General features: G+C 39.7%; 1 protein-coding gene across 1 annotated transcript in view; it reads left to right on the top strand.

The window, feature by feature from the left end:
• Nucleotides 1-20,149, top strand: part of Tspan2 (tetraspanin 2) — a 45,373-nt gene extending 25,224 nt beyond the window's left edge. The window contains exons 3-8 of the mRNA XM_026394136.2: nt 3,240-3,337; nt 4,663-4,737; nt 6,060-6,158; nt 7,375-7,446; nt 13,837-13,920; nt 17,663-20,149. Of these exons, the coding sequence (XP_026249921.1) occupies nt 3,240-3,337; nt 4,663-4,737; nt 6,060-6,158; nt 7,375-7,446; nt 13,837-13,920; nt 17,663-17,728 (494 nt within the window). The 3' untranslated portion in view covers nt 17,729-20,149. The remainder of the gene's footprint in view (nt 1-3,239; nt 3,338-4,662; nt 4,738-6,059; nt 6,159-7,374; nt 7,447-13,836; nt 13,921-17,662) is intronic.
• Nucleotides 20,150-23,643: the final 3,494 nt, after the last annotated feature.

Raw genomic sequence — 23,643 nt, 5'->3', positions numbered from 1 at the left:
TTGATCCACTTGAAATATCCAGCATATTCTCTCTAGATAGAATGAGTAAGGTTTGTGGGTTTCAAAATCTACAGAGGGATAAATATGGGAATCTGCAAAGGCACAAATCAGCAAAGAGCAGGGAGGGTCAGACCACAGTGATCTCCAGATGGCCGGAGTGAGGGATGGATGAGGGTTTAGGGTGTGCTGGTCCTCAGGCTGTGACTCCACACAGATGATCATGTTGCAGTTGTAGCAGTCACAATGGGGAGGCCATGAACAACTTAAGCAGGAAATCAATAGAGTAAGATGGGCCACCTGTTGAGAAGGCGTTGAATATGGTGTCCCTCCTGCTGCCCTTCATTCAGCCTGCTTGGGTGAGAAGAGCCTGGTGGAAAGTCAGGGGTCCAGGCCCACAGCATTTTGCCTTGCTGATCCCCATTTGTAAAACAAACGCTTGTCTTACCTAACCAGGTTGTTTTGAGGAAGTAATGAGACGACAGTGGAAGTGAAATTGCTTTGAAAAATGAAAACATTATTAAAAACGATAAGGTTTTTCGTCAGCGCCGCCAACAATATTATTGTTTTTAATATGCTATTATTTCTCTAGTTACCACATTCATTCCCCTACTGAATTAGCCTTTAGAGAAAATGGAACAGGAGGAAGTGGCAGAGCTGGAACAGCAGGAAGCTTGAACCTCCCTCAGGACTGCAGAGCAGCCAACCCAGGGAAGGACCCTGAGCCAGGCCGGGCAATGCAGGAAACCAAGCAGCCTCGCTTGGTCCCTGAACAGACAGGCCTGCCCACAAACCACTTTCAGCAACCCAGTGGAGCCCCAGGAAGCGCCTGAACGGCAGGCTCAGGGCTTCCCCAAAGAGGCCTGACACCAGCCCCCACCTCCGGCAAATGGGAGTGGTTTCCAGGTGACTCATCTGAGTAAAATGCAGAAAAGAAAATAGAGGCTATGAGAGTTATTGCAAGAAAGCCAAGTACCAGGTCTCATTGTGTTCCCCCTTATCTCGGGATCAGAGAAGGAAACCAGGGAAGGCTGGGCTGAAGTTCTCTCAGAGCCCGAGCATGTCTGCCCTTTTCTTTCCCTGTGGGAACAACTGTTCTTGAGTTTGATTTAGGTAGGAAGTAAAAGTCACCACCCAAACTAAAGTCGCTGCTGTTGCTGGAGAGGCAGGATGGCGTTCTGCCAAGGATCTGGCTTTCAGGGCCTGCACTGCCCATGAAGCAGCTCTGTGAGTTTGGGCAAATGGCTTACTCTTTGGAGGCCCAGTTCCTCTGACTAAAGAATGGAGTTAATAAGAGGGCCTACCTCACAGGCCTGTCCTGAATTAAATTTTACATTAAAAAGTCAACACTAGGTGTTCAGATCAGTACCAAAAAAAATGAGCCCCTCGTAGGTGTGGCTGATATTGTATTAAGAATATTAATATTAATATTAATATTAATATTGATATTGTATTAAGACCTTCTCTCTCGCCCCTCTTAATTATTAATATTAGCCTCTTTTGCCTAGGGTCTACAGTATTGCCCTCTAAAGGAGAAAAATCATGCAAAACCCATATTTCATTGCTGTTTCCTCTGCTCCTGTCCTTAACCAAAAGCCCCCTCTGTGTCTGAGCAGCTCCCCTCAGTGCCTGGGCAGCTGTTTTTTCCTCCCAAACACTGGGCCTCAGGCCTCTCAGATAGAGACAGCCATGAAGTCCCAAGTGCAGAGGCTCAGGAGAAAGGCCTGGGTTTGTGTCCCAGCTCTCTCACCAGCTCCTGACCACCCCTAAACTCAGTGTCATGAATCTCCTGTGGATCATAGAACTCTCCTTGTTGCCAAAATCTCCATCCTTGTCCCCAGTCCCAATCCAATCACGAGGACACGGTTTTGAGAGAAAGGAATTATTGCTTTGCTAGCAAGAGAGAAACACAGGAGACTGTGATTCTATCCATCAGCAGAAACAGAGCCTTTTAAAGAGGTGATTCAAAGGCTCCATTCCACGTGTTCTCTGTTGGAGTTGTAATTCACTTGTTAATTTGGGAGGTGGTCATTTCTGAGATCTTCTGGTGCCATCACCAAAGTCTGGATTATTTCGTTCCTATGGTGGATATGTACTCAGGGACAGATCTCTATGCGTAGGTTGGGGAAGAAAGATAATCCTGTTTCCCCTGAGATTAAAGATGGGAGAGATTAGGGAAGAACAGGGAGAGAGGAAAAGAAAGAAACATGTCCATTTTAAAAATAAGCTGCAGTGGCAGAGCAGCAAGGGTTATATGCAAAGCATAAAGGGGACACTGTTACATCCTGTGCAAAGGTATAGGAATCTGCGCTGCAGAACCTGGCCTGAGGAGGCATGTTGTGGTCATCCAGGTGTGAGCTCTGGGAGGTGGGCAGCTCTGGCTTCCACCTCTTGCTGGCTGTGAGCCCTTGGGCAGCTTCTTTTATCTCCTTAACTTGGCTTTCTTCTCTGAACTGGGGATTACAGTTGGAAAATGACAACCCCCAAGACAGGATGCCCTGGGAGGAGGAGAGGAAGAGGTGGGGAGGAAGAAGGCAAAACATTCATCCCTTCCTAGTGAAAATGGGTCCTGAAGCAAGGAGGCAGATGCTCAGCGCTGGGCCCTGGACTTTCACCCTTTCCCTTTGCCCGTGAGTCCTGGAAGGAGAAAAGCAAATAGTGAAGCTCTGGGTAACACTGGGTCCATGAGGAAGAAGAGAAGCAATGGGCACAGAGCTCTGAGCTTCCATCCCTTCCCAGTGACACTAAGTTTCAGACTTTTTACAACTTTTTTCCTGGCTGCCCAAACTGACACATTCTGCTTCAGTCCCCAGGGATTAAGCCACCCTCAATTGTAAACTATAAAACACAGATCCCTTAGGGAACCAGGGCCATTTTCTACCCGGAAAGTGAGCCCCTCCCATGCCCGACTCTGATCCTGAGTAAAAGGCACAGCTGATCCATGAAGCCTCTCCTGTCCTGGTTATGTGTGCTTTCATCATGGTGCCGAAACTGTGTTGGTTATTTTTGCTTCCAATAGTAGCCCCTACCTCAAGAGGATCACGGCACACTGCCCAGGCATACGGTGTGCCCAGGAAGCATTCAACAGGTGTTACTCATTACAGTGTGGACAGTCGAATGCTTCGGGGGTGCCTAGAATTTGGAGCCCAGTTTGTGGTAGTGAAGTCCCTCTGTTTGCTCTGGCCCTCAGGGGCTGGAGAGCCAGGCACTTCACTCAGTCTCCCTGGACCTCTTTCCCACAGGGCTCTACGTGCTGGTTGGAGCTGGGGCCCTGATGATGGCCGTGGGGTTCTTTGGGTGCTGTGGAGCCATGCGGGAGTCACAGTGTGTGCTCGGATCAGTAAGTGGGGCATGGAGGGATGAGGTCGGGGCCGCTGGTCTGAAGGAAGTCAGGATGCCTGGCCTGCAGCCCAGGGTCCCCCAGGACTCACTGAGCCCTGGACTCTCCCTGATCTTCCTAAGTCTGGGGTTTCTCTGTCTCTTGCCTAAGAATAATATTATTTTGGTTCCTGCCTCATATGGAAAGTGTGGAAAAAAATGAGGTCATTAGTGTAAAGATGTTTAGGAAGGAAAAGAGCCTAGTAACTGGAAGGGGCAATTATGATTATTTTTTTTAAAAAAAATAATATTTCACTGTGGATGAGGCAGCTAAAAGATCCCTATAGGCAAGGGAAGTGCTGTTATGTATAAGAAAAGCGTTTCTGGTTAAGACCAATAACTTAACCAAACATCCCTCTAGTGGCTTATTTTAACCACCAGACTCTGGTTAAAAAAAAAAAAAAAAATCAGTTAACTGCTATAAAGCCAATGCCAATGTATAAGTGAAACAAGAAGAAAGAAGGGGCAGGGAGAGTTTTTTGTTTCTCCATTGGGAGTGTGAAGCATCACGTTTATTAGGCAGTCTCTCATTTTAGTCACTCATGGCAACCTTTGGATTTTTTAACTCTGCTGCTTCTGACCTCTTGCTGTATAAAAATGCCTGACTTGTTTCCCCACCCACCCATTCTTTCTCTCTCTCCCCTGCTGTTGGGCATCTCTCCCTTGTTTATCAATGACAAATCAATGAACTTGGTTTGATCAAAGCAAACCCAAGACCTGAATGGAAATTTGTCCAAGAGGACACCCACTTCCCCACAATACACACCCCCTGAGAGAAGCCTTTCCACACTCTTCTCCAAGCCCAGACCCCATGATACCTATCTCCTGACCCCGCTTTATATCTTGATAGAGTCTTTTTTGCTCTTCAAGTATTTATTGAGCACATAGGTGGCCAGGCACTGACCTGGGATGGTGGCATTTCTGTGTCACTCTATAAAATTCTCTTATTCAAATTTTAAATCCTTTATTCATTAGTATCTTCCTCTATCCAATGTGAAGTTCATGATTGCAGAGACATTGAGACCTTGTTCTCTATAGTATACTAAGCACCAGGGACAGTAACTGGTGCAGAGCAGATGCTCAATAAACAATTGCTGAATGAATGAATAGATGAATGAAAAAAAACAACGGTTGCATAAAGGAAACTAAAGGGGCAGATGCTTACTGCTGGATCAACTCAAACTAATAACCTTGCCTAATACCTTTTCAATATAACTAAAGTCAAAGGGACTGAATACATTGAAAAGGTATTAAATTAATGAAATTAGTGTTTTCTCTCCTCTACAGTTTTTTACCTGCCTACTGGTGATATTTGCTGCTGAAGTAACCACTGGAGTATTTGCTTTTATAGGCAAGGGTGTAGTAAGTAAAAATTACTTTTTTATGGCAAAAGTTATGAGATACATAGAGTGTTATTTAAAAAACCAAATAGTGCCCAAAGTTATAGTATGAGCAGAACTTCTTAATCTAAAGAAGTAGTGCATAGGACTGAGCGTGTGTATGTACTAGTATGCATATGAACACATCTATGTGTTTTTCTAGGGAGATTGTTCATAGCATTTATTAAATTTATAATGCAGTGTATGATTTTTGAAATAAGCTCACTAGTTTAAGATTATCCCTAGTTCACAATGAGGCAAAAGTAAAAAGGGGACTGAGAAGAACATGCATCCCTAGTTTATCCTTAAGGCTTGGCCTGTACAGAGGCTGTGACATCCTCAGAGACTAAAACTTGACCTACTGTGTGCTCCCAAAGTCAGTTTAGATTGCTGCCCAACTCCAGGTGTCCAGAACAGTATCAGGAGAACCCACAAGTGAAATAGGCTTTGGGGAAAATAAACACTTGGAGAGAGAGAGAGGCAGGCTCTCTCAATGGAAGAATGACACTGTCCATGTACTATATTTCAGATTAATTCATGTGCCGTCAATAATGTGTTAATGAACTTATTTTAGACCAAAAAAAATGACAAACCTATACAATAAGAAATGTCACCTCTTTTGGAATTTTTCCAAAGTAGCTGGTTATATTCATAGGTTACTTTAAACTCAGCTCCATACAGAAGTGAAACTAGATCGTAGGACCTTTTGAGATTTCTGTGGATTAGGGGGTCACATGCTTTTATATCAGAGAAGCATTCTCCAAACTTTATATGGTGTTTGAATGCAAAAAGTCTTCTTTGGTGGTGAATATCTGTTAAACAATGCCACGAGAAGACTTCAGTCCTTTTAACCAGTGAGGTACCATGATTGCGTAGTTCCCAGCCCTGGTTGCGCATCAGAATCTCCTGGGTGGAGCCCAGGAAACTCGGTTCCCAGTGATGCTGAAGCCCTATCAGGTTTTGGAAACCTCCACTCTAAGAAATCTTTCTGGTCTCTGAAAACTCTTCTTGGGTTAGTCTGTCCTTTCATCCTCAAAAGCATCTTAGAAACTCTAGAATCAACTGGGGATGTGCTCAGCAGTAGTGCACTTACCTAGCATGCACAAGGCCCTGGGTTTAATCCCGAGCACGACAAAAAGAAAAGAAACTCTAGAATCTATTCTGTGTCATAGATACAGAATCATTTTAAATACATGGAAAGGCAGTGTTTTTAAGGGGTATAGAACAAGGGATTTTCTTTGATGAAAAGAGATTGTTCGAAACTTCCCACTCAGCATACCCTCAGTTTTCCTGGTATTTTTTCAGGCTATACGACACGTACAGACCATGTATGAAGAGGCTTACAATGATTACCTTAAAGACAGGGGAAAGGGAAATGGGACTCTTGTTACCTTCCACTCAGCAGTAAGTAACTTGACTTGTTCCTTAACCTCATGTCTTCTAAAGATCATGTATGAACCAGGTTCTCTCCCCAGCACCTGGATTCAAAATAAAAATTAAATTCAGTAAAGGCAAGCAGCAGCAGCTTATTTTAGCCCTTGTGAGAGCCCTAGTTTGCATTCTGTATAGAACCCCAGAAGAGAAAGAGGCCTACCACCGGGTTCACAAGAGGAAGTCAGAGTGTGTGCCCAAAAGAGACAAAGGAGGGCGAACGAGAACACAGAGAAAGCAGCCCACATAAATATCAGCATCTTTCAGACAGCAGCATGGTGGTGTGGCAGAAGCAAGTGTGGCATGTCAGTCAGGAAAGCTAGTTTCCAGCTGCAACTTTGCTACTTCACAGCTCTGTGACCCTGAGCAAGTTTTTTGGTCTCCCTGATACACAGTCATCTCCTCATTTGTAAAATGAAGGGTCGCAGGAGAGGCTGTCCCTCTGGAGCCTTCTGTGGGCCCATGCTGTCAGTGGAGGGCTCAGAGCTACCGACAGTGAGTCAAAGAAGATTGACAGAGGAAATGGGCCAAGCCAGAGTCGTTCTGATTTCTTAAACACTGATTCGGGAGAAACGCTATGAACTCTTGGGCCAAGCGTTTTCAGGTACTTGGATCTTCTCTGTCACAAAAAAAAAAAAATGCTGGCAAGTACCCCAGAGCCATCGAGCAGCACACAGGTCCCTCTGTTTCACAGGGCAAGCCCTAAAGCAAGTCACCTGTTTGCTAGCCTGTCTTAAAGTCAGTCTTTGAACCCCTGGGGTTTACTGTGACCACTTCTATCCTTCAGACAGCCCCTAGTTAATGAGCCCTTCTCAAAGCTCATAAAACTTTAGTTTTCCTCAAAAGGTTATATGAATCCCCTTCTGAAGGAAGGACTCTGAAGGCCCAGCTCCTGTGTAAAAAGCAGCAATTTTCACAGATGCTGTCTATTAGCTTCTTGCCTTGTTTCAGTTGCCTTGAGTCACTTCCTATGGTGAAACTCAGGCAGCTTTAAGGAAGTCATTTTCTGAGTTTGCTAGCATGACAATGCGATTCTTTGCTCCCTTTCTAGAAATAGCAGTTTGGGTTGTGGAGAAGGACCTTATAGCTGCTTTGCTGCCTCGGCACCACCTGCTCTCAGCAGGGATGCCCAGGCTCATAATTCTCACTTTCCCGGCTCCTGTCCTAACATCTCTTTCTGACTTTCTAGTTTCAGTGCTGTGGAAAAGAAAGCCCTGAACAGGTCCAACCCACGTGCCCAAAGGAACTTCTAGGCCACAAGGTGAGCTTCTACCGGGGACCCCCACCTTCCCTGTAGTGTGAAATGGTTTTTGCCCTCAGGATGGAGGCAAGGAGGCTCAGGTTCTACCTTCCAGGGACCCTAGGAGACCCTCTCCCAGTGGCCTCTGGGCCTCACCTTTTCCCCATGCAAAATAAGCAAAGCAGTGCTGAGTTGTGGCCTCCTAGTACCCTGGAGAATGATGGTATATATTTGCCAGTTATTTTTTTAATATCTTATTTTTTAGTTATAGGTAGATGCAATATCTTTATTTTATTTTTATGTGGTGCTGAGGATCGAACCCAGTGCCTCACGCATGCCAGGCGAGCACTCTACCTCTGAGCCACCACCCCAGCCCCTCACTTGCCAGTTATGAGCCCCTCATGCTTATGGTATTAATTATGCTCACCAGGTCCAGAGGTGTGTGCCCCCAAAATGTTGCCCCACATTTCTCCAGGAGAGTCACAGTGCTGATAAATGCCTCATCTGTAAATTGCTGCATCAGGCATGTTGCCACTCTAAGATGAAAAGGACATGGTCCCTGTCCTCAGCGGCCTTGCCAAGTAGTCTAGGGCTCTGATATGCAAGAGTCTATACAGGATGTCAGGAAACACAACAGAAGTAGGGAAGCTCCGAGTAGAAGGGGATCCTGGAATTCAATTTTGACAAAGGAAGGTCATTCCCGGCCCAGCAAGCCACAAGAACAGAGGCATGCTGGTGAGAAGCTCCAGGACTGCAGAAGGACAGGGACCCTGAGGGAATGGCAATAGTCACATTGGGAGAGGCAGAAAAAGGCAAGATGTTGCCCCTGGAGGTTTGAAAACTCCATCGCTTTTAGCAGAGAAGGAAACATAAACCATTTTGCATTGTAGAAAGAGTACTCAGGCTGCCCTACATGAAGGGTAGAATGGAAGGTTGGAGACAATAGGGGGAGACCAGTTAGGTGACACCTCTGGTCATTCTTTCTTACAAGGAAAGGAGCCAGAGCAAGTCACAAACAGTAGTGAAGGAGAAGGGTCGAGATATTCCAGAAATGTTTGGGAGGTAGAATCAACAATTCTGGATGACTTACTGGGTATAAGTTATGAGTGGAAAGAAGGAGGCGAAGATTTTCATAATTCTGCTTGGGAGACTGTATGGATAGGGGCTCTCCTCACTGATAGAGGTGAAGGGAGCAGATCCTGGAGGCAAAGGATAACTTCAGTTTTGATCAAGTTTGTCGTGGGTACCTGTGGGACTTCTAGGTAGCCTGAGAGGATGACTTAGGTGTAGGAATCTCAGCATGTTGGCAGTAGCTGAAGCCCTCGGGGTGAATCAGAACACCCTGAGAGAAGGAAAGAGTGAGGAGACTGTTGTTTTTACAGGGTAAGATGAGGACGAGAAACCAGAATAAGAGGCTGGGAAGGAAAAGTCCGAGAGAGTCCATACTACAGTATTTGTTGCTTAGAGGATCATTAGTGATCTTTGCCACATAGTCTCACTGAAGTAATTGGGGAAAGCGTAGGTACAACATGGGAAAGAAAAAAGGAAATATGAGACAGTAGACACGGTAATATTGATGCTTTTAGGCATTTAGCTGTGAAGGGACAATGAGCTGTAAGTTCCGGCTGTGTCATTAATCACCCTTGAACATTTATTGGGTCCTTCTGAGTTGAATGAAATGAACAAGGCACAGCTCCACCCATGAAGTACTGACATCCAGCTGGGGAGACACACGGTGGAGCCATTAGCACCCCACAGGCTGAGTCAAGGCTACGTGAGAGGGAGCACAGCAGACTCACTTGGGCCCTTGGAAGGTTCCCTGATATGATTATCAGGATGCAATTTGAAGGTTGAGTAGGAGTTCAGTAAGCAAATGAAAGAGAGAGGGATATTCCAGGCAAACGGGATAGGGCACAGGCATGGGGGCAGAGAAAGGTGGTTACATTCAGGAAAGTGCAGCATCGAAGAGCCTAAAATCTCAGCGTGTATGTGGGAGATGAGTTCTTCAAAGAGGATGGACCCATTCTTGAAGGTCCTCGGATACTCTCGTGAAGCCAGAAGTCTATCCTTCATACTGCTGGCTTAGGGAACCACAAAAGGTAGAGTCTGGGATAGGACGTGTGTGTGTGTGTGTGTGTGTATGTTTATTCCTTACATGCATGACAATAGTGGAGTGCATTACATTCATAATTATCCATTCACAGCACAATTTTTTGTAACTCTGTATATAAAATATGTTCACGCCAAATTATGCCATTATACATGAGCTCTCTTTTTTTGCATACAATTCTGAATACACCTTTATACTACAATATCATATCTCTTTTTGTATATAAGGTATATTGATACCAAATTCACATCTTCATACATGTATGTTGTGTAATGATGACCGTCTCCTTCCACCATCCTAGCTATTCCCCTTCTAGGATGTGTGTTTTACTGAGTTTGCTCTAGTAGCAGTATGGAGGATTCGTGGAAAATAAGTAGCCAGACATGAGAACAAGAAGACTTTTCTTGTTCTCAGGCATGAAATATTAACTGAGACAACTGGACTGAGCAATAGGAAGGGCAAGAAGAAGGTAAAGTCTTCAGGACTGATGACCAGTCAGCCATCAGAGGAGGGGGGACTGTCTTCTGGGTTTCTGGCTCCTCCACCTGTATAGATATGGTATCATTTATTGAGTTGAGGAATAGAGGAGAAGGAGCCAGTTATGGAGGAAAGAAAACGAGTCCAGGGTTTAGCACGATGATTTCTTAAGGAGTCATAGGAACTTATGTGGAAATATCCAATGGGCAGTTGGAAAATCTGGTTTGTGACTTTGGTGAGAAGTTGGAGTATCAGTGACTTATGGAATCTTAAGTTATAGATATGGATTAGACCCATGAGATCTAGAAGAAAAGAACAGCAAGGGTAGAACCCTGCGGAATAGCAGCAGTTAAGCCTAGCAACGGGCATCTCTGTCATTTATCATCTTCCTACATGGAAAGTGTGATTGAGAGTTTTTATATGTGTCTGTAAATTTTTAAAGTAAATTCTACATATTTCCTTATTAAGACATATACACATGTTTTTAAAAAGAGAGAGAGAATATATGTAGCAGAGGCACATACTATAGTCTTGGAATAAATATATAAAGCCGAAATAAAATGTAAACTTTTTATGCAAACATAAAAAAAGACTAGCCAAATACAAGGAGTGCTCAAGTGAGGAAACTAAGAGAAGTAGCCAGGCACAAGTGAGAAGACACCATAGAAGGAGAAGGGAATGGTCGGTCACCAGGGCCAGGTGCTATGGTGGAGGTCAGTTCAGTGTTATTGACTACTTACCTCCCACCAGCACTGTGGATACAAAGATGTATAAGAAAAGATCCCTATGGACAAGGAGTTTGCGGTCTGATAGGAGAAGTAAACACAGAAATAAGTACAGTACAAAAATGTAGTTGGGCACAGAGTGGTGATGTGTTGAATTTTTGTGGTGCTATAGAAGTACAAAGGGGAGTTACTTCGGAAAGCCAGAGGATGGGGGACCAGGTGAAGGCTGAGTAGAGGTAATGATGCCTCCCAGCTAAATCTTGGAAAGTGAGAAGTAATTAAGCAATTAATGAGGGAGAAGGGATAGTCTGCCTACAGAGGGAACAGTCTTAGCAATGACACAAAAAGCAGAAAATGCAGTGTTTGGGAGGAAACTAAAAGCCCAAGAAGGTCCACTAAGGCAACTGCAGAAAAACCAACAGGATTTAGCATTTAAGAAGGTAAATGGTGAACCTAGACTGCAGGATGTGAAAAAAGAGGGCATCCTTTCCAGTAGTTTGGCTTTGGGCCAAGGATATGGAAAAGACCTCATAAAAAATAAAACCCAAATCCAAATTACCACTAAACACATAAAAGCATAGGCAATTAAAAGTAATCTTGAAAATTAATTACAAATTTAAATGAAGAAATGCCATTGGTTAACCTTTGAAATTTGGCCAAGTTATTTTTCCTGCCTTAATAATAACATACAGTTTTGGCAATAGTGATGTGAAATGAATATTTTTTTTAAAATTGGTACAATAGTCTTAAGAGGTTAGTACATTTATGTAAGACGAGAATGTTATGTTCATGCCCCTCAATCCAGAAATTCCACTCTCAGAATTTATTCTAAGGAAAAGGAATGGTAAGTGTGGATAGAAATTTTTGTACAGCGGTATTCACTATAGTGTTGTTCATAAGAATTAAATATTGGATAGTGGCTTACCATCTGACAATAGGGGGTTGTTTAAATAAATTATAATACCTTTGTCTGATGAAGGTTTCATCATCTTACAGCCAATAAGAATCACAGTTTTAAGAAATGTTACTTAAACAAGACATTTTTGAAATTGTAATATTAAGTTTAAAAAGCATACAATTGAATATAAGGAATGAACTACATATGTGGGCACATTTGTTTGTGTAAGAATCACCAAACAATATTTGTTATCTTGGTGGGAGTACAGATGTTTCTTATTTTCTTTTTTCTAACATGTATTTTCCAGATTTCTTCCTTTGTGACTATTAAAGTCAATACATGTTTTGTTAGTTTGCTTTTTACCAACAAAAACTGGCTATGAAGGAAAGGAGGGACTATGGGCAATCACAGGACAGTATTATGAGTATTATTATTTCTTTAGATTGCAGAACTTGAACCTGGTGTTATTTGATAAGTGGAAATGTCAATAAAGGAGAGGCCTAATGTATAGGGAAGTAGGAAGGTAACTGGCTTCATGGGCATCCTCAAGAGAAGAGAGGGAATGAGACCCAGAGCAGAGAAGAAAGAGGTTAACTTTCAACAGAGAAGTGCACCTCTTTGGCACTAAGGAGAAGAAGTCAGGGATGATACTGCTATGTCCCCTTTATTTGCTTGCTACCTGTGACAGTCCTGGAACTGAAGGAAGGGAGCATGTTTTTAAACTTCTTTCTTTCTAACATGAATTGACTCATTTAGCCGTGTGGAAAAGTGTGGCTAAGTAGATTTGAGACAACTGAATGACTACATATTTCATAAGAATAACTCTATATTGAAAAACATATTGAATATATTTTAACTTAAGCTGTGCATAATTTCTTTTTGTAAGTTTTGTGCTCGAATGATTTCTTCCTTAAATGAATAGTGGAGATTTCTAGTCATCAAGAAATGCAAACTTGACAGGTGTTCAGGAAAGAATGTGGAACTCTTTGTTTCAGGTTAAATACTGAAAAATTAGAAAAAAATAGACATTTTTGTTGCAGATTTTATTTTTTCCCTTTATTTTCCTTTTCTTGTTGGGATAATACTGTGAACCTTGGCTTGATGAAGTACCATTTAATTATTTTTTTTTTTTTAAAAAAAGAGCTGAGGTGAAGAAGAGGAAGATTGAAAGAAGTGCTTCAGGTTGACTCCCATTTTCTGAAGTATATAAGGAAGCCACAGTCTATAGGAGTGTTTCTGAAACTTTTACCCAGATGTAATATAAGCAGAAGAAACGGTGTCTTAGTCTTCACTTCCACCAACCCATTTTAGGGGTTGATGCGAAGTGGTTGTTCCAGGAATGTTTGTTGACTCACTGAAGTATGAAAAGAGACGTGAGGAAGTGGTGAGGGTTTTGTGTAGCTTATATGGGTATCAGAGGAAGCCCACCAGTGACAAGAAAAGGATCTGAGTAGTCGGAGGATGCAGTTGGGTTGAGAGCATACCTCTACTTAAAAGGACTCCAAATTTTGAAACCAGGGAAACAAATAATGGTTACAGGTGATCTATTTTGTTCTCTGTCCAGTTTTTCCCATGTCCATGATGGTCCTTTGAATCCAGGCTTCACAGTCTCTTATGGGCGTAATGATAAAAACCCACAGCCCACTTGGCCACCAAAAGAGAGAATGGTCCTCTAACTCCCCAGACCTGGCCCGCATAGACAGTTTTTGTTTAAGTTGAACCTATACAGACTTTTTAGTTTCTTAATAAGTAATGCCTACCTTGCATAGTTAATTGGATAGAGTATGTAGAAAATCTTTTAAACTGTAAGTGACAGTATGAAAATAAAGGGTTCTTATTTTAGGAATATTTATTTTTCCTCACTTAAAGTAAGAAGAGGCCTCAAATTTTCATATGCCTCAGGTCTCAGAGAAACAACTTCCTCCAGCCAGATTTTAGGGCTCTGAGCAGCTACTGGCCTAAATAGGGAAACCAAAAGAAGAGAACTGTATTTTTCCCAAAATTACATTTTTGCTTGAAGGTTACCAGGATGATGTTACCCAAGAGGAATGGTTTAAATATGGGCAGAAGCTGACATAGATTAGCTCTCACAGAAGAATGATCTGTAGAGAAGGAAAGGATTGGATGAGGGGGATGATTCTCACATACAAGCAGTTTTCATTCCTTCTTCTTCTTCTTCTTCTTCTTTTTTTTCAAAACAGAATTGCATTGATGAAATTGAGACCATAATCAGTGTTAAGCTCCAGCTCATCGGAATTGTCGGTATTGGAATTGCAGGTCTCACGGTGAGAAAGTTCCAGAACTTACCTTTTTTGCCCTCTAAGGAGCCTCAAACTTTTGCATATGATTTTTCTTGAAGTGTGAGATGGCAGTATCTTTTTTTATTTTGAGGCATCACATCATTTTATTCATTAAATAACCACATCATCATAACCATCACTACAATAATTAATAATTGCTTAATATAATCCAATCCATACACAGTGTTCAAATTCCTAATTGTCCCAAAAATGTATTTAGGTATAACATTTATGTCAGGATCTCAAAAAGTCTTACTTTTTGTGATGTTAATTTTTTATTTTGAAATAACTCCAAACCTACAGAATAGTTGCAAGAAAAGCACACACACAAACACACACAAAAAAAACCCCTTCTATTAGTCATCTATAAATCCCCATTCAAGTTTGTTAACTGTTCTAATATCTTTTAATAGCAAAAGGATTCTTACAATGTTCTTTTCAATCCTTTCAAGAACCTTGACTGCATTTCATCCTTTCTTTACTTTTATGACTTGAACATTTTTTAAAATTATAGGATAGGTATTTTGTAGCATATTCCTCAATTTGAGTTTTTCTGCTGTTTCCATATGCTAAGTATGAGGTTATGAATTTGGGGTAGATATGTCACAGAAATGACTCTGCTTTTCTCACTACACCTCTCAGGTGCCACAAGATGTCATTTTGCCCCATGGTTAGGAATGTTAAGTGTCCTCTCATCAACAAAGTAGTATCTTCCAAGATCTGCCCATTTTAAGTTGTTCTTTCTTCCTTCATAGTTAATGTTTTATGGAAAGATGCTTTGAGACTGTGTAAATATCCCGTTCCACACCCACTTTGATGCAGTAATTTTAGCACCCATTATGTTTCTTAGATAGCAGTATTTTAAAAGAGAATTCTCATAAAGGACAAAGACATTTATTCATGGTACATTTTCTAAGAACAAAGTTAATTAAATACATCGATAATTAGTCCTCTAAGATATGATATAAATTTCAACATTGACCTAATTGTGACCTTGAGCATATCAGCACAATAACATCTATTTTAAGGCCACCAATATTAAGTTAGGTAAGTGATTTTCAATTCAAAATGGCATAATATCACCCTGATCTTTCTTACCTATGATTTGAAGCAGCAGCACAGCACAGTGACTAATAGGACAAGCTCTGGCATCACATGATTTGGATTCAACTCCTCACTCCACTATTTACAAGCCCTGGAATTGTATCTTAATTTCTCTACGCCTCAGTTTCCTCTTTTGTAAAATGGGTTTTTTGGTGGTACTGAGGATTGAACCCAGGGCCTCATACATGGGAGGCAAGTGCTTAGTACAGTACAGTGCTTAGTACAGTGTATCACTAAATTTCCCAGGATGAGCTTGAACTTGTGATCCTCCTGCCTCAGCCTCCTAAGTAGCTATGATTACAGGTGTACACCATCACCCCCAGCTAAAAATTGGGATTTTACTATACCAAATTATAAGATTGTTGTGAAGATTAAATGGGATATTACATATAAACTATTATTACAAATTAATTCATATAAAGCCTGTGGCACATATGGCACTCAATAAATGCCAGCTGTTCTGAGTGTTCCCAAACCTAGAAACTAGGCGAAGGAAGGGTCAGCATATGAGAGAGTGTGAGGCATAATGCTTCCAGGTGGTTTGGGACTCCTGAAGTACAAAAGAAGAGTATAATAGAGGAGTTGATAGCCATGGACAGGTATGTAGGAATGACCAGAGATGACACTGGAGGGGTATGAGGTCCACATGATTGAGGTTTTTTTAATGTGCCCTTCTGAGAAATTTGGCTTCATTTCTAAGGAGAGGGGAGTCTTTGAGGTTTAGAAAGATGTGATGGAGCCATCAGGGAAAGATTGGAGTAATGTGAGACTGGAGTCCAGGAGGCCAGTGAGGAGGTGATTTCCATTGTCCAGAGATTAGATGATAATAACTAATGCCAAGCCAGTACATACTCTCCAGACATCTATAAAGATTGGCTCTCAGCCCTCACTAAAGTATGAAAACAGTGAGGAAATCCATGAACTGGTAGTTCTCAGGGGACACACAAGCACTTTTCCCCTTTTCTGAATTTAGTGCACAGAGAGGCAGGACAGTGATTGAAAACACTATGCTGAGAACCCCTAAACTCAGCAACACCTGTCAGGCCCTCCCCATCTGATCCAGGGCTAGCTTGGTTGCAATTTCTGCAGCTCCTCAAAGACAATCTTGAGGCAGGTGGGTTGAAAACATTCTATAATGGAGGTATAAATAGAGTCTCCAAACTATTCTACAGTCTCAACAATAAACAGCCAAAAGAAGTCACCCATGACTCTTGACAGCAGCAGGCTGAGACTGAAGAAGTTTCTTTCTGAGGGCATCTCTTCAGAGTACTACCAACCTTATGACCATGGTGTGTTAGCTAATTTTTCCATCACGGTGACAGAATACCTCAGATAAACCACTTAAAAAGAGGAAAGTTTACAGTTTCAGAGTTTTAGTCCATGGTCATTTGGCCCCAGAGCTCTTTGGGCCCGTGCAGAGAATCATGGTGGGGAACATAAGGTGGAACAAGGCTGCTTACTTCATGGCACCTGGGAAGCAAAAGAGAGAAAGGAGGGACTGGGATCCTAATATCCTTCCTTATGTTAGGCTCTACCTTGTAAAGATTCTACCACTTCCTAATAGCTGGGGACCAGCCTTCAATACAATTATCCTTTGGGGGATATTTAATTATTTTGTTGTTTGTTCTAATAAGGGGAGAGTCGCCTAGTGTAATCAGTTAACCAAATGTCCATTAGGTGTCTCCCTGCCACACGCTAGTAGTGAGTTCTGACAGCCATAAGCATGAAATCCTGTTCCTGGCTATGCCCTTACTAAAGTCTACAGGGCTCTTCCAGAACAACTGGTTATTCGTGCCTTGTTGTGTTTAGCATTTACAGATCTTAGTCTGATTTATGATGGAATGAATTAATGAGAGTTATGGTGCCCATTTTTAAAAACTAAAACTTGACAGTCATTTACAAAAGGGCACCCACAGACAGAGTTCCACAGGCTCTGCACAAACATCGAGGAAATGATTGAAGACAGGAAGAATCTTCTGGAATTCTTCTGTTCAAACCATGGAAGTGGATATTGAGTTGGCCCAAGTATTTTGCTTCTCAGAGAACTATTCAAGAGGTAGAAGAAGTTAGGAATATCATAGTTCAAATACTTCCATTTGTACTTTGGTAAAAATATTGAGTTAAATAGTGAAGAATTATTTGAACATCAAAATGGGCAAGGAATGAAGACATGACCCACATTTTGGTATGAATTTAAAGCTTTTCTAGCAATAGAAAACTATTTGGACCATAAGTATCTTTAAACAACAAGAAGTTATGAACACATTTTTTCAAATGAATACATAAATGATCTAGGATTAACCCTAAAATATACAACTCCAAAACCAGTTAGTATATCAATCTTTTACAACTATTAAGACCTGTTTTATAAGCCAGAAACACTCCTTTTCTTAAAACAGAGACTTGTTATTTGTTAACAATAATAATATAATGCATTTTAAGCAGCGAATAAAGAACTATTGCTCCATAGCCATCTTCAAGGAACACATAAACATATAAACCAGTAATTATTGATTGTAATTATTACTTATTAACTTGAGTTGGACACCTAAGCAGTTTTGCTGACCTTTTAATCAAATAATACACATTTGAAAGTCACTAACAAGTGTTCCTTCTGTTTCAGATCTTTGGCATGATATTCAGTATGGTCCTTTGCTGTGCAATACGAAACTCACGAGATGTGATTTGAAGCTACTTCATCATGAAAATTGCAATCTAGAGTTTTCATACTAAATGTCACAGGAGCTGTCTCTCAGCTCATTTTTAATGTTCAGAGGACATTAGAATCTAAAATAATTTACTGTCGATTGTACATTTGCACATGTATGTACGTCTGGCTCATTACTGGTTTGCCCCTTGAGTGAATGGTATGTTGACTGGGAACATAGTCACATGTGAGCCGTGTGTTTCTGGTATATACATTATAGAAATCTGTTGGCTGGGAGTTCCTGATTCTTGTTCTGTAAGAGGAACGACCTATTTAACTACCAGAAAAAGATCAAATAGCTTTGAGAAACTTTTAAAACCTGGATTTCAGAAAATGTGATAATGGTTCAGTTTCTCAGACATCAGCCAGGAAAATTAGATGCACACAGAGAATTTGGGGATTTCTACTTAATGGAAGCAATAAGCTACAGAATTGAGAGATCATGGTGCAGTGTTGAAATTGACTCTGTCTGAATATAGGGTTTCCTAGGATTTTTTAATATATATTCTCTCCCCCAAAATACAGTAAACCACAGTTTTAAAACTAACACATCTGTAAAACTAAATATAGCATGGAAAATCTAATTTGAATAAGTCATGCTTTCCTAGTATTTAAAAAAAAAAAGCAAAAACAAAACCTCCCTCTGGAAAGAGTAGTCACACAGACAATCATGTGCCCTATAAAAGTGTTTATAGAACTGAAAAAAAAAACTTTTAAGGCAATATTTTTGTTCTTATACAAATACATGTAAGTATTGCTTTATCCCTTTCTTTTTCTGACTCTGCTCTGAACTACTGCAACCCTCATATCCTCAAAAGGGCTTTTATCTTGAACTCTTCTATGTTTCTCCAAACATGAGAATAGAACAACTAAAGCAAGAAATCTGGCAGTTGCAAATTGTAGGAAAGAAATTTTTTATTGGCACTGTACCTTTGAAATACCTCATAACTTGAGTTTACATATTTTCCTAATTTTTTGTACTTTTCTTATTTATTCACCTAGAGAGAATTCTTCATATATTAATAACTATGGTTTTGACCACTTAAATTTAAAAAACTCCTGCACAATTCAGATATTATTTTATGAGCATCAGTGGCCAAATAAAAACATCTCTGAGTTGTATACCCACAATAAAGACAAGTTCAGGAAACAAAAATACTTATAAACAAACATACGCAATACAAATATATTCCTTTCTATGCAAGTCCCCTATGAAAATAAAATCTTCAGGTTTGTTATTTTTTGGTCTTAATTCTTGATTTTAAGTAAAGAAATCCACATATAGGACCTAAATTGGTCTATTTGTCAGAAATTTTTAGCAATTTGTTACATTTAGTAAATCATGGATTTTTTTTAAAAAAATTGCATTTCAAAAAGTCACACAAAAGTGAAAATATGGAGGACTTTGGAAATTCCCAAGTGAACTTCTTATACATGTTAGAACACAAAACTTTGGCTGTGCACTAAGAGGAAGTGCCAGGTTCCCAAGAACCTTAACAAACATTTTGCTGGAAAGATATAACTGTTCAAAGTAGTGGTTATGAAGCACCACACTTCTTTCAGCCATACTTGCTATTGCTACTAACTTTGGAGGACAACTTTTCTAGGAAAAAACAAAGTCAGATTAGAAGCAAGCTAAAAACTAAATTGTGCATGGTTACTTTGCTGTGTCTATGGCTAAAAAAAAAAGAGACTTAAGAAAATTACTTCATGAAATAAATATTTGCATTCTAATAGTTGAAAAATGTAACCTTTTAAGCAAAGTTTAGTAACTAGTTCATCTGTTCCCCTAAATGACAGGAGATAGGTCCAAGTGTATACTCAGGTTCCTCCAGCTCAGAATTATCTTTTATTCCACAAAAATAAATTTCATTCCATATCTGAATTAACAATCTTAAAGAAGACTACAGTAATTAAAAGTGAAAGAGTAGAAATAGATTAATTTTTAAATGTTTAAAAAATTTTGTTAAAGTACAAGACTAGAAATCTGTTTCATGTATGATTAATGTGCCCCTTTAGGGGGTTAAGCTTTCCAAAATAAGTGCCATAAGTAAAATTAGAAAATTCCACTGCTAAGTGAGGGTAGATTTTATATGTGTGTATATACACATACATGCATACAGAGACATAGTTTCATATAGATAGAAAATCCCTATATACCTTGAATCTATATCTATATCTATATATATATCTTGAAAACATTTGAGTATATATACATCTATAATTTGAATACATGTACACATATATGTATGTGCACATATATGTATGTCTATATATCTATACATATGCACACACTTGTATACATAATATTTCAGTTATTTGTTTACCTGAACTAATTGGAGATCAGACACAAACATTTTCTTAAACCCCTGGTGCCAAGGCACTGAATTAAAACTTCTTAATGATGAAATATTTTAAGTTATTTTAAATTAAATTTTCTATGTATTGGAACTGCTTGTCTGAGTTATCTTAAAATCCTTGTATATCTTTTGACACATCTTCACACAACTTATTTAAATGTTTGTTACTATCAATAACCAAACAATATGGTATATGAAACAACTGGTCATCTTCCTATAATGTTATTAAGAGCTGAATATTTTCAAAAGCAACACCCTAATGACTTTCATTGCATATAGTTGTATTTCAACTACTATTTTTTAATCCAAGTTGAACTTCTCTTCTCCAGAATAGCTTCTTTGTTATCTGTGACTTAATCTGTAAGATTGTACAATGACCCAGGGTCCAGTGTGGTCCTTCATGCAGTCAATGACAATGTTGCTCTCCTTTTTCTGTGAGCAATGCCTAAAAGGAGTAGCTGGGTGAGAATGAGGCTGGTGGGAAGATGGGTGAAGAGGGAAGCAACTTTTCTAAAGTTTATCAAAGATTAAAAAGAAGAGCCACTCTTCTGTCACAGGCAAAAGGTGGCTTCCATTGCTCTGGGAGCAGCCTTTGGGGCTTCAATAGGTGCACATTATATCCTTCCTGGTTCCTGGACTCCTTGCCATCCTCTTTGACCACCAGCCTCTCATCTCAGAAACCCAGTTTTCCCCAAACCTATGGGAGAACACTCAAGGGCCCTTGAAGTTAGCTGTATTTTAGTTTGGGATCATCAAAATCAAATTTGTGCTAATATGTATTTTAAGAGAGACAAAAGTTTTTTACTTTCTTTCAACATGATTCTTCATTTTTTTTTTGCTTTAAATATATAGGTACATAGTATCTGTATCTATAAGTATTCCTTTAAAGGTGAAACACCTACACCAATACAGAGTGTTATTAATTTGGGGTGTCCTTATTATAACAAGAAAAGCAAAATATATTCCAGGAACCATGTTCAGATGGCTATCCCTTGGAAACAGAAAAAGCATGAAGGATAGAAGTAACATGTCCTATACTTTGCAAAGTGTCATTGATGTTGATTTCATGAAGTGTTTAGCTAATGTGCCAAAAACACTTCCAAAACGTTCATATTTGTTTTGGGGGTTTTCCCTCTGTGTAACTTATGATGGCTTTTATTTATATTAAATAATATAAATTAGCCAGGCACAGTGGCACACACCTATAATCCCAGCAATTTGGGAAGTTGTAGTAGGAGAATCCCAAGTTTGAGACCAACCTGGGCAATTTAATGAGACCTTATCACAAAATAAAACTTAAAAGAAAAAAACATAATAATAAAGGTTGGGATGTAGCTTGGTGGCAGTGCACCCTGTATTCAATCCCCAGTATCACAATAAATAGAAATTTAAATCAAAGTAAAACAACCAATATAAAGTGTTTAGTACACCTGGCAACTAGTGAATATTAGCTATTGCTATAATTATTATGTTAATTCTCCTGAGTTTTGTTAACTATAAATAATTTTCTAAAAATCATATAGAATTGAAGATACTTCTGTATGATTCCAGTTATCTATAGGAACATATTCATTTGTTGAATTATTGAAGAGCATTTGATATATTTCCCAATCCTATTTTAATTCAAAAACTTGATATCAATAGCCAATGTCCTCATGCTCTTCTCTGGGCCTGCTCCACATTGTAAGATGCAGCCCACATTAATATTGGAATTGCTTTTGTAACTTTGCTTGGGATTACTCTTTTGTGCATTGTGGAACATTTTATAGGACTACTAATGTGGTATGATGGGCAAGGCAAGTCTGCTTGCTGTCACAAGCTTAGAGTGCAGAAAAGCTGGTGGGTATATTGAGACAAGTACTATGATAATCATTAATCCAGAGAAGACCCACTCAAAGTTGGGAAGAAGATCAGGGGAGAGACATCTCCTGAATGCTAGGGTCTCTAAACTGACTGCTAAAAATCCCTTACAAATTAGCCAAGTCAAAAGTGGTAGGGGAAGAGGAAGAAAGAAGAGGGTTTGTGGGGAAAGCGTGCTGAAGACCCTGAAATACACAGAGCATGAAAACACTGAACATGTCGACAGCTAATGTTTGTCCTGTGGTCATGGGTGAATTTTTAAACAGTGGCAGGAAACCAAACTTGAATCTTTTTTGTTGTTGTTGTTGCCTTAACTATTATACTATCATATATGCATGGAATATAATTTGCTCCATTTCAATCCCCAGTATTTCCTCTTTCCCTTCACTCCTCCCTCCCTTTTCCCTTCCTCTACTCTACTGGTCTTCCTCCTATTTATTGTTTTTCTAAATTAGTGCCTTATATATGTACCTAAAGGTAAAGATCACTCAGCTTAAATATAAGGAGTGATTGGATGGCAAAGACCTGACTTATAAGAATTTCTAACTAATGTACTAGAAACCCTCATAGGAAGTAGACTTAAGAGAAATTAGATTTGAGGAATCAGAAAGGAGAGGAACCTAGATTTCTGACTCAGTAGCTGGAAAATAGTGCTGCACAGGAAGAAAAGTAGATTGAATCAGAGATGTAGGAGATGACTTCCTCTACCAGTAGAGTATAATAGTAATATTATATATAATATTATATATATAATACCAATAGAGTATAATAGTAAAAGCAACAACAACAAAAAAAAAAAGATTCAAGTTTGGTTTTCTGCCACTGTTTAAAAATTCACCGTTCACCGCAGGACATCCAAAAGAAAATACACACAGCCAGTGGATACACAGCCCTGAAGTTCAGAAAAGTTTGCACTAAAACTGCAGTTCAGGAATCATCCACATAAAAGTGATAGTACTGACATTTGAACAAGACGAGCCACTGCTCATGATTAAATCCCCAGAGAAAAATCAAGCTGAAAAAATTAGAATCAAATACTCTTATTAAAAGTGTGCAACAATTCTTTACTTTCCACCCATTTCTTAATCTCAGGCCAGAGTCTCTCTCTTAGCTTCCCATGTTTCATTAGTAGCTGCCATATAACATCTTAATGCAACTCTAACTAGTTCAGCAATAAAGTATTGGTTTAAGCATGAAGCCAACTTCAGATTATGAAATGGATGTAATTCCTTAGGACATCCAAGGACAAATTCATACAAAGCCAAGTTTCTTATATGCTCTACACTTAACAGTGTTCAAACGGTTAATAGAACATATAAGATTATTATAGCTCTAGCCCTTCTTTCATGAAGTTTAGAATTTTCACCCTATGGCATCAAGCAAAATTACTAAGAAAAATACAGTCCAGACTTACATTACCATTGCTTGCTAAAGACCATAGTATAGATTTTGAGTCATTATGGAGAAGGGTAGAAAGAAAAGGCATGAAAAAAATTAGAGAAGGTTGATTTCATCCTAATTAAGACGAATTATAAATGCCATGGCTATGTTATATTGTGAACAGAGATATGTGACTTCCACTGGGAAACAGAGAGGTCAGGGAAGATCAAAACTAAAAGGTATCCTGTGTATTGAACCATTAGTTACTCACTATTGCCCTTACTAAAATAGTTTCAA

Source organism: Urocitellus parryii, chromosome 11, assembly GCF_045843805.1.
Source record: "Urocitellus parryii isolate mUroPar1 chromosome 11, mUroPar1.hap1, whole genome shotgun sequence".
Lineage (NCBI taxonomy): Eukaryota > Metazoa > Chordata > Mammalia > Rodentia > Sciuridae > Urocitellus > Urocitellus parryii.
This window is presented reverse-complemented; position numbering and strand designations above follow the sequence as displayed.